Here is a 17,622-nt window from a genome sequence, read left to right on the forward strand (position 1 = left end):
TCACACTGGCCTTTTTTTTTTTTTAATCTGTTCTGAAAATGAGATTTTGATGTGTCCCTACTGGCCTTGTGTCAGATATGGCAGAGACAGGTGCTATCCCAGAAGCCTTTGTTGTTAATTGTGTTAAGTCACCTATGAAAGTCTGAAGAGTTGAAGTCAATGAGCCAGGTGTCCCTTTGGTCCGTAATCTCACACCCCTTTTCTCTGAGCTATCGTTCTCCAAGTTATCTCTTAAGTGATCTCAAAGCTGCGGCTGATAACTGTTATCTCTGCTGTACTCCTCATGGGACCAAGCCTCAGGATAAAAGTTCTCAATGCACTGCTTTGTGCCTGTGAGGGCCTCTGGTGGCTCCTTAACCATCACTTTACTCAGGATGACATTCTGAAAATGACACAGTTTAAAAACTAAGCATTCCTAGAAAAGAAAGAAAGTAGGGCGGCAGGGTGGTGTAGTGGTTAGCGCTGTCGCCTCACAGCAATAAGGTCCAGGTTCAAGCCCAGTAGTCGATGAGGGCCTTTCTGTGTGGAGTTTGCATGTTCTCCCCGTGTCCGCGTGGGTTTCCTCCGGGTGCTCCGGTTTCCCCCACAGTCCAAAGACATGCAGGTTAGGTTAACTGGTGACTCTAAATGGAGCACTTGCATGTGACGTCACAGCCGATCCAGATTGTGACAGACGCCATCTTGTTGGTCAAACGCCATATTTCCACCTTCTGGTTCTACTTCTGCTTTTACTTCTACCTTTTCTTCTGGAAAACCCTACTATATACAATTCTACTACAACAGCTGCGGCTACAAGCTCTCCCTACCTGTGCACATTTTTTATGTTTTTTTGTGTGTATTTTTGCATGTTGTTTGTCTGTATCGGACTTCAATATCCACTACAACCGTATGGACTTACTGGACATTGGTTTCCAGCAGAAAATGACGGTTTGTAGCGATTTCCATCGCATGCACAACATTCCGGACGAGATAGCGAGACCAGCAGGGTCTCCGTGGATTGTTATCGGAAGCAAAGCGAAGGAGGCAGTGTCGGGAGCGGAAGCAAAAGCGAGGCTGCAGAGCCGGCCTGTTGACTAAGCTCAGAAAACAGCCACTCAAATCTCCACTGCCAAGCCTCTACCTCTCCAATGCCAGATCCATGGTAAACAAGACGGACGATTTGGAATTACAGCTGGAATTACCTTATTCTATTCTATAATCGGCTGGTCAGTGCTATACTCAATACTTAAGTGACTTACCCGTCCAATGAGGATTGTTATTTTCTTGTTTACAAGATGCCACATCTGAGGGCGGCTGACACATCCTGAATTTCTGTAAAGATAACTGTCCAGAGATTTATAAGCACGCAGTGCTTCACCACTGAACAGCGAGGGAAAGTTAATGAGGTAATTATACACGTCCGGGTATTCCGCTGGCAGTTCAAAATCCACTGACACGGTCGTGAAAACTACGTCCGGTAAGCCATAAGGGTCACTAATCTGTAGATCGTTTATTTTAGACATATATCTAGTTATCTGTTCATTAGAAAAATGAGCCGTGTAGTCCGTCGGTTGAAATTGATCCATTCTGTACACGAGTGCAGCAGTATTCAGCGGTGTTTTTTACCGACAAGATGGCGGCTGTGTACTTTCCGGTCACGTGACTGCAAGATCTCTATAGACCGTAGGTGTGAATGTGAGTGTGAATGGTTGTCTGTGTCTATGTGTCGGCCCTGTGATGACCTGGCGACTTGTCCAGGGTGTACCCCGCCTTTCACCCGTAGTCAGCTGGGATAGGCTCCAGCTTGCCTGCGACCCTGTAGAACAGGATAAAGCGGCTACAGATAATGAGATGAGAAAGAAAGTAAAAAAACATGGGCTTGTGTGAGAATGCCGGTCCTAAGCTTTACTGACAAAGTAGTAGCTTAACAACGCAGGGGGTGTATCATCAAAGCAGAAAGATCTTACCACTTTATGCTACTGTTTCAACGGGAATACTAGTTTATTAATTTTTTTTCTTCTTCTGGTTTTACATCACACAGTAAGACAAAATGAGCTCAGTTTGCTTTTATAATCAAATGCACGTACAGCGCAGTTAGGAATTGCCTTAAATAAAGAAATCTATTACAAACTTTCACTGTCCATGCTCATCCCACTTGGGGAGATTCTCTTCACTACACTTTCACCAGTTTAACTCCATTTTTATCCCCTGCTGGCCAAAGGGGGATTATGTCATGGCGATGTCCATCCCGGGAAGGGTACTCACCTTCTGAAATCAACTCCTCTCACAATTTTTTGAGGAATTTCAAGAAGCTTGACAGGATTCTTTGTTATATGTCGGTAATACGCATATTGTAATTTCGTTCAATTCAGTCACATTTTACCAAAGTTATGGCATAGTTGCCAACGGGGGATATTGTGCTCTCAGAGCACTCTTGGGTTTTTTGTTTTGTTTTTTTAACCTACTGTAAAAAAAAAAGAAGTCTTCCAATCAAAAAGTGTAGTGTAGGCTGCTAGATTGAAATGCTACTGAATGTAGATGATTGTGTGGATGGTTTCAGTTTGATTATATGGGGGTATTTGAGTATTCTGTCTGGGCTTTTAATAAGCAGAATCACACCTTCAGTCTTTTACTTTCTCCTGTCAGACATCTAATTAAACTTTATTTCACTGATGCATAGATGACTTCAGCTAATTTTCTGCACCACTGTCTACTCAATATACAAAACGTCTTCCATCCGTGGCATACACCAATGTCCTGCAGTACATACTGTATATCTTTTTTCTACCATGGTGTTCGTCAGTATTTTAATCTCATGTTCTCTGTCTGCTCCTCTCAGGTGGAAGGAAGTCCACTTAGGGTCATGCTGTGGGTCTGAGCGCTGTAGTTGGTGCTGAAATGCGGTTGGTTTTGGGGTTGCGGCCCCTCCTGGCCCTGACCCTTAGCCTCACTGGCCTGTTAATGCTGTCCGATGTTGCCACGCCCTTTCCCCAGGATCTGGAGCCAATCAGCATAGTCGGGAGTGAGTGTGAGTATTAAAAACTCATTCTTAGTTTTTTTAGGATTCTGTACTGTAAACACAGCTGGCTTTTTTTTTCTTTTTTTTCTTTCTTTTTTTAAGTAATTTAGTTACATGTTTCTCAGTTGTAGGCAGTTTTTCTACAGTTTGGTACAAGCTGCTTGGATGGAGTTAGAGAGATTAGATATTATATTGTATAAAACACATATCTTTGTCAGCATTTTACTTTTCTTTTAGATTTTTAATCTTTTTTTTTTTTTTTGCAAGGTCTGTGCTATTCACTAGTTTTCTTGTCAAAAGTAGCAAAAACAAGATGAATGGAATTTCATGTCCTGTGTTCCATAAATCCAAGAATATATGAAACATTCTCCAACACGGAAACGTTATCAGCTTGCCAAACAATCAGCACTTGGCAGGTAGGAACATTGTTCCCACGCCAAACATATAAATAACCAGGCGCTCCAGTTATAGCTGATCCAATCCCTGCATACATATCAGCTTATCAGTGATTTAAAATGAAAAAGGAACACTCACATGTAGGAAGATGGTTCAGTGAATTTTTTTTTTTTTTTTTTTAATTGACATTGACTATTGTGACCATTGCATGAGGCTTGCTCATTAAGGATACGTTCATATTGTTTAAAATGAGTATTTTTTTCCCTGTAAAGCTGCTTTGTGTCAATTTCTATTGTTGAAAGCGCTATACGAATGAAATTGACTTGACCTGATTTTATAAGCTAATGAAATTTGACAGTTTTAAGCTGTCAGGAGCAATATCTCTAATTCAGCTACAGAAGATCAAACTAGAAATCACAGAATATTTGGGATGAGGACCGTGCAAGAAAGTGTATCGAGGTTCTGTTTTGGAAGTGACTGATTACTGTACATGATGAGATGAAGACAGGCCTTGCCACTAATGCAGCCATAATACAAACAGAAGCACTGGGACACTGGCAAAAATAGCTGGGGTTAATAAAGCTGTTTAAGCAGACCAGACATATAATGAGACCCATTTATCAGCTGTTTGTATCAGTGTGTGTGCACATATACGCATGCGTGTCCTTGTGCGTGTGTTTGCTGCAGGCTCACAGGGGTAGCCATTACTTATAGTAATTCTCTGACCTGTACAGGGAGCGTGCTAAAATGTGTGCACTAATTAAAAGCTGCAGTTTACACCTTTTGGGGCTTTAGAGACCTCTCTGGTGGAAGAATATTACTGCATGAATATCAGATGTGTCTCCTGATTAATCTGGCGTTTGCGAGGATGGATGTAAGAAAACTAGTCCATGCATTAGGTGCTGTAGCTATCTATTGTTACGCATCCATATGCCTGCCATGTTAAAAGGGACAAGATGAGAAAGCAGGTCTATTGAGGTTTTTCACCCACGTGACCAAGTCATGTGAGGCTGCCGTTTTGGACGTCACGGCTCGAATCAGTTTGAATGCGAGGAAGGCGACAAACGAAAAACATAAAAGAAAAAGGAGCGAGATGTAGAAAACACATTCACTATCCAGCGACGTAGGGCATTTACAGGGCGAGCAGAGGGAGAGGTATTTGCAAAAATTGAGGTTAGCAGGCTTAGAGAACGACGTTTACCTGCTTCCACCAGGATTGTTCACTGAAGTACGGAAGTACACGAAGCCCTCGTCTTTACCTGACTTCGGCCCACATGATCTGTATACCTATGTCGTTAAAAACCCATCGCCATACACAGGTATTGATCTGAAAGCGTATAAGAGTTTGGATACCTACGAATATTTTGTGTCAGGCTGGGTAACATGCCTACATCAGCGGGTCGTCCCTGGAGCCGGTGGTCGCCATCTTATTACAGCTAAGGTTTGTTCACATTTTCATTTACTTTCGGTCCTCAGGATAAACAAAATGTTATTAAATGTCATTGAAATAACTTCTTAGTCTGTTGAGACATGGCCCGTTATAAATTTGCTGTTACCAGGCAATGACCAAGAACTGTATTATTAGGGTCGGTGTCTGTGTTGTAGCAGTGTACTAGCAGCTAGCTGTTAGCACTAGCTAATGTCAACAACATAGTAGCTAGTATGTTACTGTAGCAATGTTTACGTTCAGTCATTTGGATGACTGTTAAAACCTTTCAGTCTCAAGTTTTTCCTTTACTGTATTTACTAGTTTACTGTAATTATGATCTGGCAGCTATTTACACCAGATCCAGTGTAAATAGCTGCCAGAGTGCGCTCCGGCTTGCTCCCCCTCAAATTAAGGAGCGCGCTCCGGGAGCAAGCCGGAGCGCGCTCCTTAATTTGAGGGGGAGCAAGCCGGAGCGCGCTCCGGAACCTCAGCTGGAGCACTCCGAGAGCAAGCCGGAGCGCGCTGCTTAATTTGAGGGGGAGCAAGCCGGAGCGCGCTCTGGAACCTCAGCTGGAGCACTCCGAGAGCAAGCCGGAGCGCGCTGCTTAATTTGAGGGGGAGCAAGCCGGAGCGCGCTCCGGCAGCTATTTACACTGGATCCGGTGTAAATAGCTGCCGGATCATAATTACAGTAAACTAGTAAATACAGTAAAGGAAAAACTTGAGACTGAAAGGTTTTAACAGTCATCCAAATGACTGAACGTAAACATTGCTACAGTAACATACCAGCTATGATGTTGTTGACATTAGCTAGCTTGACCTTCAAAATGGCGTTCACCGGGGCGTCACGTGACCCTGTGACGTCAGGTGAAAAACCTCAATAGGCACATGCAGGTTAACCCTGATGAAAGTGGCTTTACTGTGATTAGAACGTTACTAAGACCTTGATTAAGAGTACAGATCTGAAGACAAAATTTTTAAACGCATGATTGTCTAAAATCAGAGTATAAATTTCATGTACAGTTGTTTCAATGTAAAACCACATATTCATCATATAAATGATGACCTGGTAGAATCTTAGCCAAAGAAACACTGATAGACATGGCATTATACAAGTATTAGCTTCACCGTGACGAACATAGAAGTCCAACTAAGTCAGCAGGAATCCATTACAAAAGCACAGACTGATCTTCTAAACTCAATAATATTTAAGTTATTACATGAAATCGAGTCGTATATGAGCTGATAGCCGACCAGACTAAGCGCATAATGCCGAGTTGTCTATAAGCCATGTATAACGAGATTGAGTTTTATTCTATCCACATTCACTGGATTTTGAGGAACGGAGCATTTTTTTTTTGCAAATTCAATAAATAAAAACTTTATACAAAACGTCCGACAAAATCATTTCCGCTTAGAATGTCAACAAACCAGTGAAATGATCGTAGCAACTTGTGAAAAATGCTATAATAATCTCATCTCATTATCTGTAGCCGCTTTATCCTGTTCTACAGGGTCGCAGGCAAGCTGGAGCCTATCCCAGCTGACTACGGGTGAAAGGCGGGGTACACCCTGGACAAGTCGCCAGGTCATCACAGGGCTGACACATAGACACAGACAACCATTCACACTCACATTCACACCTACGGTCAATTTAGAGTCACCAGTTAACCTAACCTGCATGTCTTTGGACTGTGGGGGAAACCGGAGCACCCGGAGGAAACCCACGCGGACACGGGGAGAACATGCAAACTCCGCACAGAAAGGCCCTCGCCGGCCACGGGGCTCGAACCCAGACCTTCTTGCTGTGAGGCGACAGCGCTAACCACTACACCACCGTGCCGCCCCTGCTATAATAATAATTCTTGAAAATAAAAAAAAGATATGTTCTCACCATCAAATACTTTTATTCCATATTTTGTTGCCTTTTTTTTTTGTATTTTTTGGGGGTTTGTTTTCGAGTAGAGTTTTCGTCCTTGGTTGGTTCAGTAACACGTGCTGCTGTTTTCTTCTTCTTTAGGTTTTTTTGTGATTGGCAAACCAAGTTAAAGGTGCTTTACTGCCACTGACTGGGCTGGAGTGTGGAACAGGATTTTTTTTTTTTTTGTGGGGGGGGGGGGGGGGACTATATTCTTTTCGCTATTTCTGTTTCTTTTAAATACTTGATATATCTGACTTGATGCACTTTGCCATTTTGTTTTTCTTTGCCCATAGTATATGAGCTGATATCCTAGGAATAGAGTAGCCAATCAGAGCGCGCGATTGCTCATACCCGGTGAATGTGGATAGAACAATTAAGAATATACAAGTATTCATGACAGTGTGAATAAAATGCCTTAAATGATGCATGTCATAGACTTCTTAATATTACAGATACACTATTGAAATATAAACTTTACTGTCCACATCACTGACAGGATGGGATACAGTTAGTAAGCACTACATCAGGGGTGTCAAACTCATTTTAACGAACAGGCCACATTGCACTTGGGCTGCATCCAAATTCTCAGTATGTACTAACCACAGTTAAGTATCTATTACCTAACGGTAACTGTAGTACTTTCTATGAATATGCAAGCGAGTAGTAAGGACACAATTCAGTCATACTGTATCGCCAATACTCTGTCTTACCTGTCCTCTAACCCGAATGGTCATAGATGACATACCGTAAAATTTAAAAAATATATACATTTCTGTAACAGCAGAACATGTTTCGGCAGTTCCTCATATGTTTGTATACCGCTGTAACAATGGCTTCACTTCAGACAGCCATCTTTCTATTTTCCCCAGGGGAGTTCTTCTTCTTTGGTTATTTGGAGGCTCCAGCTGAATTATGGGAAGGCGTGATGTAGTGTAGTGTGGTTCATTTGCATACTACAGATGTAGTAGATCATCCACACACCATTCAACTACTTGTTAAATGCCTACTGAGTATTCAGACAACCTGCATACTGTGTTTTGCATACTAATAGATAGCATGGAAGTATGCGTATTCGGATGCAGCCAAAGTCCGATGTCAAGCAGGACAGGACCAGAATATTCATTTCGGTTGACCAATAAGACATCGAAGACTCCTCTTAAATGTTTATTTATTATGTTTTTTGTCTAAACATAACCTTTATATGTCCCTTTATATGTCTTTTGGAAAGGGACATGCAGTATTTTGTCAGTAGCTTCGTTTGTGGTCCTGAGATTATTGCCGTTATTGACGGAGGCTAGCTTTTTTTTTTTTAAATAAACTGTTTAATTCAGGTATGCTCCAAAAGATGATTTTACACAGAATCTAAATTCATTTGAGGGCCCAGATTAGAAGCTTTATTGAACAGAACTCAGCCCGCAGGGCGAGTGATTGATACACTTGCACTAGATGAAAGATTTGGTGTAACGTTGGCTGTGAGACTATCAAGTCAATCAGACAACTGACAGCGTACTTAACCATCTTAGGGCTTATTGCATTGCAGCACAAAGTGGGGTTTATGGCTAAGCCTGATGCTGTGAACCCTGTGAAGCACCAACCTTCAGGTGAATGCTGATTGATTCAGTCAGCGAGGTGTTTCTAGTTGCATACTCTGAAATGTTTTGACATGCTTTTGTGACCAGTCTTCTGCAAGTTTTATTTCATGCAGGAATTAACAGTAGTATTGCCTCAAATACATGTCACATTTAAACAGTAACATTTTAAATATCGTGTAACCAATAATTGTGTTTATTATTTGATGACATCTAGTACTTTTCACTTTTAGGGTGTTCACACGGCACATATTTGTATCGATGCTGCACCGATGTATTTTGTTGCGATATATCTTACACCGGTGTAAATTTTGCGCAGCGTTCACACGTCACAAACCTGCTTACTAGAGAGAAGCGTGTTAGCACCGGTGCTGCCCCACTTGCGGTCACACGGCAGTTTCTGCGACCGTGCAATAGTAGCAAAAACTTTATTACTATCATTTCCTTTGATAGTAATAAAGTTTTGATATCATCTCCTATCATTATTACTATCATTTGCGATAGTAATAATGCGGAAATTAAATATGCACATGCATGAAAATGTACTTCCTTTTCCTGGTTGTCATGGCATCACCAAGCGCCGGGAAAACAACGTGGATGAAGACACCAGTGTTGCCAGATATTGCTGATGTTTTCCATCCCAAAATATGTTCAAATCCGCCAAAATGCACTTAAAACTGCCCAATCTGGCAACATTGGAAGACACGTAGTTCTGTTGTTGTTGATATTCGCCATTTTGGCAGCGCAAAATACCAGGATGCAAATTATGCAATGCCCGTATGTAATCAACTCTCCTCACGCGTAGCGAGTCTACCCCTGTAGCGTTCAGACGTCCCATTTTATATCGGTGCTGCCCCGCAAACTAGCATTTACTCCGGAGTAAATTTCTTAAACCACCTCCCGAGCAGGGTTAGATTTGCACCGGTTTAAGCAGCTTTCAGGGGCTACACCGGTATAACTTTGTACCATGTGAACGCTCTACCGGGGCAGCCCCGGTGCTACACCGGAGTAAAAGTTGCCATGTGAACACCCCTTTTGTTAAAGAAACAAAATCCATATATGTGGGGTGTCATAGCTCAGCTGGCTAAGGCGCCATACCATAAATCCGGGGACCCGGGTTCGATTCCGACCCGAGGTCATTTCCCGATCCCTCCCCATCTCTCTCTCCCGCTCACTTCCTGTCTCTACACTGTCCTATCCAATAAAGGTGAAAAAAGGCCAAGAAAATATCTTTAAAAAAAAAAAATCCATATATGTTATGAAAGAAATTGATGAATGCCTTTCAAAAATCAGTTTAGGTTTGTCTAATGCTGTTCGTTTCTGAAGGGGGTGTTTTTTATAAAATAAAACCGATAAAACTCTCACATCCAGACAGCTATACATTAACAATACAAGTGGTCATGTTTTCCCCCCTGCTTTTCCTGGGGAAATGATTGCATTATTGTATCACACATTTATTCACAGAAAACTAAAGGTGTTGTGGCAAAGTGTGTGGCTATGACTTTAATGCAGGAGTGAACACAACACTTTTTTTTTTTTTTTAATCTAATAGACTTGGCGTACGTGTTGTAAACCATAGCAACACAATCTATAAAAATTCTATAGCCACTGGAGCCAAATTTGACTCAACAACTCTGAATGAATATTTCAGGCTTTCTAGGATGAACCCAGTTGATATTTAGAATATTTTTACTCTGCTGACTATGCAAAGCCACTTCTTTAGTTTTTTAACACACATCAATTCATGCTATTTAACCTCTCTCTTCTGAAAAACAACAAAAGAAAGCGTGCTGATTTAACTCTGAGACATGAGATAGAAAGGCTGATTTTTAAGCACAGATTTAAGTGTCTGCCACGACAGGGAGCCTCGATAACCACAGTCTCCATGTAACTACACATCGTCCAGTGGGACGTGGTTGAATGATTTCTTTGAGGTCGTTTTTTTTTTTGGGGGGGGGGGCTGTATGTTTTTGTGCAGAAGAGAGAATAATGGCTGTACTGTGATCAGTGGTGAGCATGCTGAGATCAGATGATGTTTACTGTGCAAACATGAGAGGGAAATTTGCAGTTAAACTGCTGCAGTTAAATCCCGAGCTGTGTCTTTTCTCAATGTCATTGTGAGTCGAACCTAGCACCGCCTGTAGCTGCAGTGTTCCTGTCTGTGGAGTTTTTATATGCTGAAATTATAGATAACCAAACTTTATCACGACGGTAACCCTTAGTATTGTTGATAGAAAAATCGGTAGGGCATTGTATAACAATGTGATCACACAATGCCACAGTGTTCTTGTTTAGGATACACAGCGTTCTGCTTCCGTGCATGGTAAATGGCATGGGTGAAAATGTGATGCTGAGAAGGCCCTAACTCACCTTTCACGGCCCAGCACTGCTGGCTAAATGAAGTCATCACTTTGCGCTGAAAGATTGGACGCACAGACTGAATTTACTCTGCCCAGAAGGGCCTGAGGCTTTCTCAGACCTCACTGTTAAATAATGAATAAAGGATATCCTGAATGAGAAATTGCTTTTCTTTGAGCCTGAGTGTTCTCAAGAGGATTATTTTTAATAAAGCTCTGCTGAGTGGACGGAGTATTAATATAATAGACTATAGACTTGCATCTTGCGTAATTAGTTTTGGCTAATATGAATGAAAGCTTTTACTTGTTTGTTCTAAACATATCAGGTATGCCTGTTATAGAAAAGTATTGATTACTCCTGAGAGCTCTTAGTTCTGCTTTCTTAATCTCTCTCTCTCTCTCTCTGTGTGTGTGTGTGTGTGTGTGTCGTTTTCTATAAATCTCCCTCTATACCTCTCATGCTCTACAGACTCCTACCTGTACCCTGGTTTCCAGGGTAACATGTCAGATAATGACACGGCGAGGCTTGGTCTGGACTTCCAGAGAATGTTGCGCATAAACCACATGCTATACATCGCTGCCAGGTCAGTCTGTCATCACCAATACCACTGACTTCATGCTGCTTTCTATCTTTTGGCCATTAATGAGTTTGACCTTTCTTAACTCAAAACCCACGATCTTCCTGAAGGTGGCACTCACATCTGTACTTAATCTGAGAGACATGTGGTGATCCGATAGTCTTAGCCCATTTCATTCCAAATGTTTCCTCGGCACTACGAGTCCGAGTTCTCCTCCGTAGGGAGCTCTGCGTTGGAAACGGTAGTGAACATATATGTTTTTGTTTGATACTGATAGGATACAACAATCAGCGGGTGATCAGCTGATCAATTAGATCCAATTAGATAAAAATATTTAAAAGATAACATAATCACTAATGGATCCATTAACCTTATGAACCTGAATGGTGCAAATTGCGTCCAAATTCACATCCCTTACTCTTGTTTGAAGAGCTCAAACTTCTGCAAAGTAATATCGTTACTAATTTCTTCATCCATTTTCACACTGCTGATTCTCAGTAGAATAAGTCATGAAATTCCTATTGCTTCAGGGTTCTCCAATTATCAAAAATAAAAGGGGGGGGGGACAAAGTCCCCCTGAAGCTGACGGACTTTGGGCTTTTTTGACAGTGAAACTGGCCAGTAAATGGATAGGAAATGCTAAATCATTGTTAAAATCATTTTACAAACAATTAACACATTCTTACTATACATATCATCTTTATTGTCAACGTGAGACTCATTTGACATTTCAGTTGAGACTGATGCGCCTCTTGCGCATCCCTGAATTAATTATATTTTTTTGTGTGTGTGAAAAATAAATGAACTTCCATGCATAAACAAAATACCCAATTACAATAAATGCATACCATTTTTTACAATACACAATGTTAATTAGGTAAAACCACTCCAATCCATGCACGAGCTGGTGCGTGTGCCCGAGACTGGCACTACAAAGCCACCCCGGCCTCTGTAGTTCGGGTCCTTTGACTCAGGAACCCGAAAGTCCTGCAGTAAACAAACAGTGAAGCAGCGGGAAAATGCAGCTCTCGCCTACACGATCACAGATACGAAAAATAAAAGACCTGAACTTAACTAGTGTATGTGTGCTGTTATATGATTACTGTAACTGTGTATGGTCAGAAAAGACGATAGATAAGCGTAACCGTTGCACAATAACGCTACAAGCAACCTGCGTGTGCACCCAAAAAGTTATTTAGCTGCTGGCTAGCTGCAGCTTGTAGCTTCCAACGTTACTATGTGTCAGTATAGTGTAATGTGGTGCGGTGTAGTGTAATGCAGGGATGGACCTCAATCTGCACAGCTCTCTGTCACAATCTGTACAGTATGTAGCCGGCCGGATATTTTTCTATTGCAATCGTGTGGCCACTTCAGGTAGCCCCGTATGCATTCGTTTAATGGTCTTCTGCGTGTTAAATAGTTACAAAATTATAATAAAGCAAATACTTTATGATTTATTTGGTGTATACTGATGGAGTTATATTTTATTTATTTATTTAGGCCAAGGGAAGGGTGGCGGGCCAGAATTATAACGTGGCGGTGCACCACTTTAAAAGCGCCCATGGAGAACACTGTGCTTCACAACGTACCACATATCAAAACAAACAGCAGACCTCATCCTTTCTAATGATACGAGCTGTTTCTCTGTGCAACAAAGGCTACGTTCACACTGCAGGCTGAAGTGACTCAAATCCGATCTTTTCGCCCATATGTGACCTGTATCCGATCTTTTATTGACAATATGAACGACACAGATCCGATTTTTTCAAATCCGACCCAGGCCGTTTGGATATGTGGTCCTAATTCCGATTCCTATCCGCTCTTTTCATATGCGACTTCAGTCTGAACCGCCAGGTCGCATTCATCCGACTTACACGTCATCAACAAGCCACAAACGTCACTATTCTGCGCTGAAGTAGGCGGCGGGTCTCTCAAAGTTACAACAACATGGCGCATAATCACGGGCGCAGATAGAGGGTGGGACTCGTCCCACCCAGATTTAAATTCACCTCGTTCGGTCCCCCCCACTTATAGGGAGGAAAAAACGTCTATGCTGTCTTTCTTTGCATAAGGCAAACCTCACGGAAAAATCAAAAGACTAATTACCATTCGGTTTATTGAGGTGCACAGCAGTGTATACATAGTTGCAACAACTCACATAAAACAAAGACTGATATTCGGTTGGTTGAGCTGCGCAGACTGCACAGGTTGCGAGCTTGAGCTTGGTTGCTATAGTAACCCACAACAAGTTTGACAGGCATGTTGGGGTTGGTTTGCTGGCAGCTTTGTCCCCCCCCAGTTTTTTGTCCCTCCCAGTTCAAAAAACGTATCTGCGCCCCTGCGCATGACATCAATGCGAGGGACGCTTCGGGCTGTGAAGGTTCTGAATCTTCTCAATGGAAGGACGCAGAGGTTAGGGAGCTGATTTCCATTTGGGGGGATACAGCTATTCAAGCTAGATTGGATGGGTCATACCACAACCGGGCGGTTTTACTTCCATAAACACTGGCCATGCTCACTGCGTGTGACGTCGTCGTATCCTGCAATGCGCATGCGGAACACTTTTAGGTCGCTTTTCGTTCATACTGAAGATCACATACAAGTCGCATATATTTGTTAATGTGAACGACCTCACAAAAAAATCGGATTTCACAAAAAAATCGGAATTGAGCATTAAGCCTTGCAGTGTGAACGTAGCGAAAGTGTTGTTCAATAATCTATTCTGAATTCACAGTGAATAAAACAATGACATTTATTTCCCATTAGGCACTAATTATACATTTTTTAAGTCATCAAGTAACCCAGCTTTATGGTTCTGATATTGCCAGATTCCACACAATCTCCTCTACACAATTATGAAACAGTATCTCTATTTTACATGAATTACATTAATAGCATTTAGCAGACACTTTTATCCAGAGCAGCATACAACATGCCCAGAGCAGCCTGGAGAACAGTTGGGGTTTAGGTGCCTTGCTCAAGGACACTTCAGCCATTCCTGCAGGTCCAGGGAATCGAACCAGTGACCTTTTGGTCCCAAAGCTGCTTCTCGAATCATTAGGCCATGGCTTCCAGTGTTTTATGGTGAAATGCATGTAAAAACATAACAATTTCAGAAGACTCAATCTATAAGACCTCACTGTGGAGGTTTTGACAGCCGGTATCTGATTATAAACTGAATCGATGAGGCTTTTTTCACTATAGTTACAACCCTGATTTCAAAAAAGTTGGGTCAAAGTACAAATTGTAAATAAAAACGGAATGCAATAATTTACAAATCTCAAAAACTGATATTGTATTCACAATAGAACATAGACAACATATCAAATGTCGAAAGTAAGACATTTTGAAATTTCATGCCAAATATTGGCTCATTTGAAATTTCATGACAGCAACACATCTCAAAAAAGTTGGGATGGGGCAATAAGAGGCTGGAAAAGTTAAAGGTACAAAAAAGGAACAGCTGGAGGACCAAATTGCAACTCATTAGGTCAATTGGCAATTGGTCATTAACATGACTGGGTATAAAAAGAGCATCTTGGAGTGGCAGTGGCTCTCAGAAGTAAAGATGGGAAGAGGATCACCAATCCCCCTAATTCTGCGCCGACAAATAGTGGAGCAATATCAGAAAGGAGTTCAACAGTGTAAAATTGCAAAGAGTTTGAACATATCATCATCTGCAGTGCATAATATCATCAAAAGATTCAGAGAATCTGGAAGAATCTCTGTGCGTAAGGGTCAAGGCCGGAAAACCATACTGGGTGCCCGTGATCTTCGGGCCCTTAGACGGCACTGCATCACATACAGGCATGCTTCTGTATTGGAAATCACAAAATGGGCTCAGGAATATTTCCAGAGAACATTATCTGTGAACACAATTCACCGTGCCATCCGCCATTGCCAGCTAAAACTCTATAGTTCAAAGAAGAAGCCGTATCTAAACATGATCCAGAAGCGCAGACGTCTTCTCTGGGCCAAGGCTCATTTAAAATGGACTGTGGCAAAGTGGAAAACTGTTCTGTGGTCAGACGAATCAAAATTTGAAGTTCTTTATGGAAATCAGGGACGCCGTGTCATTCAGACTAAAGAGGAGAAGGACAACCCAAGTTATCAGCGCTCAGTTCAGAAGCCTGCATCTCTGATGGTATGGGGTTGCATTAGTGCGTGTGGCATGGGCAGCTTACACATCTGGAAAGACACCATCAATGCTGAAAGGTATATCCAGGCTCTAGAGCAACATATGCTCCCATCCAGACGACGTCTCTTTCAGGGAAGACCTTGCATTTTCCAACATGACAATGCCAAACCACATACTGCATCAATTACAGCATCATGGCTGCGTAGAAGAAGGGTCCGGGTACTGAACTGGCCAGCCTGCAGTCCAGATCTTTCATCCATAGAAACATCTGGCGCATCATAAAACGGAAGATACGACAAAAAAGACCTAAGACAGTTGAGCAACTAGAATCCTACATTAGACAAGAATGGGTTAACATTCCTATCCCTAAACTTGAGCAACTTGTCTCCTCAGTCCCCAGACGTTTACAGACTGTTGTAAAGAGAAAAGGGGATGTCTCACAGTGGTAAACTTGGTCTTGTCCCAACTTTTTTGAGATGTGTTGTTGTCATGAAATTTAAAATCACCTAATTTTTCTCTTTAAATGATACATTTTCTCAGTTTAAACATTTGATATGTCATCTATGTTCTATTCGGAATAAAATATGGAATTCTGAAACTTCCACATCATTGCATTCTGTTTTTATTTACAATTTGTACTTTGTCCCAACTTTTTTGGAATCAAGGTTTTATATTACAACAACTTGATGAAAGCATGATATTCACTGCAAAGCACACTTAGCTAGGAATGTTTTTAGACAGACTGATTGTTTTTACCACTGTGGTTATTTTAATCCCCCGTTGGCAGAAAGGCCCGAAGGGGGATTATGTCGTGGCGATGTTCGTCCGTCCATCCCAGGAAAGGGTACTCACCTTCTGAAATCAACTCCTCACAGGTTGTGGAGGAATTTCACGAAACTTCACAAGAGGCATTGTTGTATGTCGATAATACGCAGATTGTAATTTTATTACTGTAAATTCGGTCACATTTTACCAGAGTTACAGCCCTTTATTAGCAAAATTTATAATTTGACAATTTCATGTGTGTTTTCCTTCTGACATCAACTCCTCTCTCGATTTTTGGACAAATTTCTCGAAGCTTGACAAAAGGCCTTGTTATATGACAGTAATACGCATATTGTGATTTAAATTTCGTTTGTGAAAATTTTACCAGAGTTTTGACCCTTGATTGAATAACTTGTACTTTGACAGTTTCATGAGGGTGCACGTTCTTCTGAAATCAACTCCTCTCACAATCTGTGGAGGAATTTCACCAAACTTGGCAAAAGGCTTTGTTATATGACAGTTATACGCATATCGAAATTTCGTTTAATTTGGGCAAATTTTACCAGAGTTACGCCCTTGATTATTAACAAACTTGTACTTTGGCAATTTCATTAAGGTGTGCTTGCTTTCTGAAATCAACTTCCCTCACAATTTTTGGAGGAATTTCATGTCATTTGGCAAAAAGTTTTGTTATTCCCTGCTGGCTGAAAGGCCCGAAGGGGGATTATGTCGTGGCGATTTCTGTCTGTTCCGGGAAGGGTGCTCACCTTCTGAAATCAACTCCTCTCATAATTTTTGGAGGAATTTCATGAAACGTGACAGGATTCTTTGTTACATGTCGATAATACCATTTTACCAGAGTTATGGTATAGTTGCCAGCGGGGGATATTATGCTCTCAGAGCACTTTTGTTTTTTTTTAACTGCCAAGGCATAATTAAAATATTTTAATTTGCTTATAATTTTTTTTAAGTTAAAATTGTATAATGATATATATAACGCCTTTTCTGGAGCTTCTTGCATCATAGCTTATGTTAAAGTAGATGAGCTCAGTTCACTGTGGCAAACAGTGATAAATCTCACACTCCAGGTTTTTGCAGATCTGTGTTCATTGATAAGCGCCTTATCCCTCTCTCGCGCATATACACCCATCTCCGATAAGGGCTGCATGATTGAGGCTAATCAGTCTTATTCAGCTGAGGTGACTGACAGAGGACCTTGCTCACGCCGTCTTCTTTCCTTCTGGGTCTTTGATTCCGTCGTGTTATGTGTTGCAGGGATCACGTGTTTGTCGTCAATCTTAGTGCTTCGACTGAGCAAATCTTCCCTCAGCAGGTAAGCATCTCTCTCTCTCTCTCTCTCTCTCTCTTTTTTTCGACAGCTTGTGATGTAATGAGCTGCACCGTGTGGCCTGCAGCACTCTGAAACGAACAGGGCTAATGCTCCCCCTCTC

The 17,622-nt window shown here is 41.6% G+C and overlaps 1 protein-coding gene across 11 annotated transcripts in view; it reads left to right on the forward strand.

Moving 5' to 3' along the window:
• sema6e (sema domain, transmembrane domain (TM), and cytoplasmic domain, (semaphorin) 6E) overlaps positions 1-17,622 on the forward strand; it is a 247,251-nt gene that overhangs the window by 160,139 nt on the left and 69,490 nt on the right. For 10 of the 11 annotated variants that reach the window (XM_060921961.1, XM_060921962.1, XM_060921963.1 and 7 more), the window contains 3 exons: positions 2,819-3,007; positions 11,160-11,274; positions 17,447-17,504. In XM_060921961.1, coding sequence (XP_060777944.1) covers positions 2,878-3,007; positions 11,160-11,274; positions 17,447-17,504 — 303 coding nt within the window. In that variant the 5' untranslated portion in view covers positions 2,819-2,877. The remainder of the gene's footprint in view (positions 1-2,818; positions 3,008-11,159; positions 11,275-17,446; positions 17,505-17,622) is intronic. The other variant, XM_060921968.1, reaches the window with a different exon arrangement.

The sequence above is a fragment of the Neoarius graeffei genome, chromosome 5 (assembly GCF_027579695.1).
Source record: "Neoarius graeffei isolate fNeoGra1 chromosome 5, fNeoGra1.pri, whole genome shotgun sequence".
Lineage (NCBI taxonomy): Eukaryota > Metazoa > Chordata > Actinopteri > Siluriformes > Ariidae > Neoarius > Neoarius graeffei.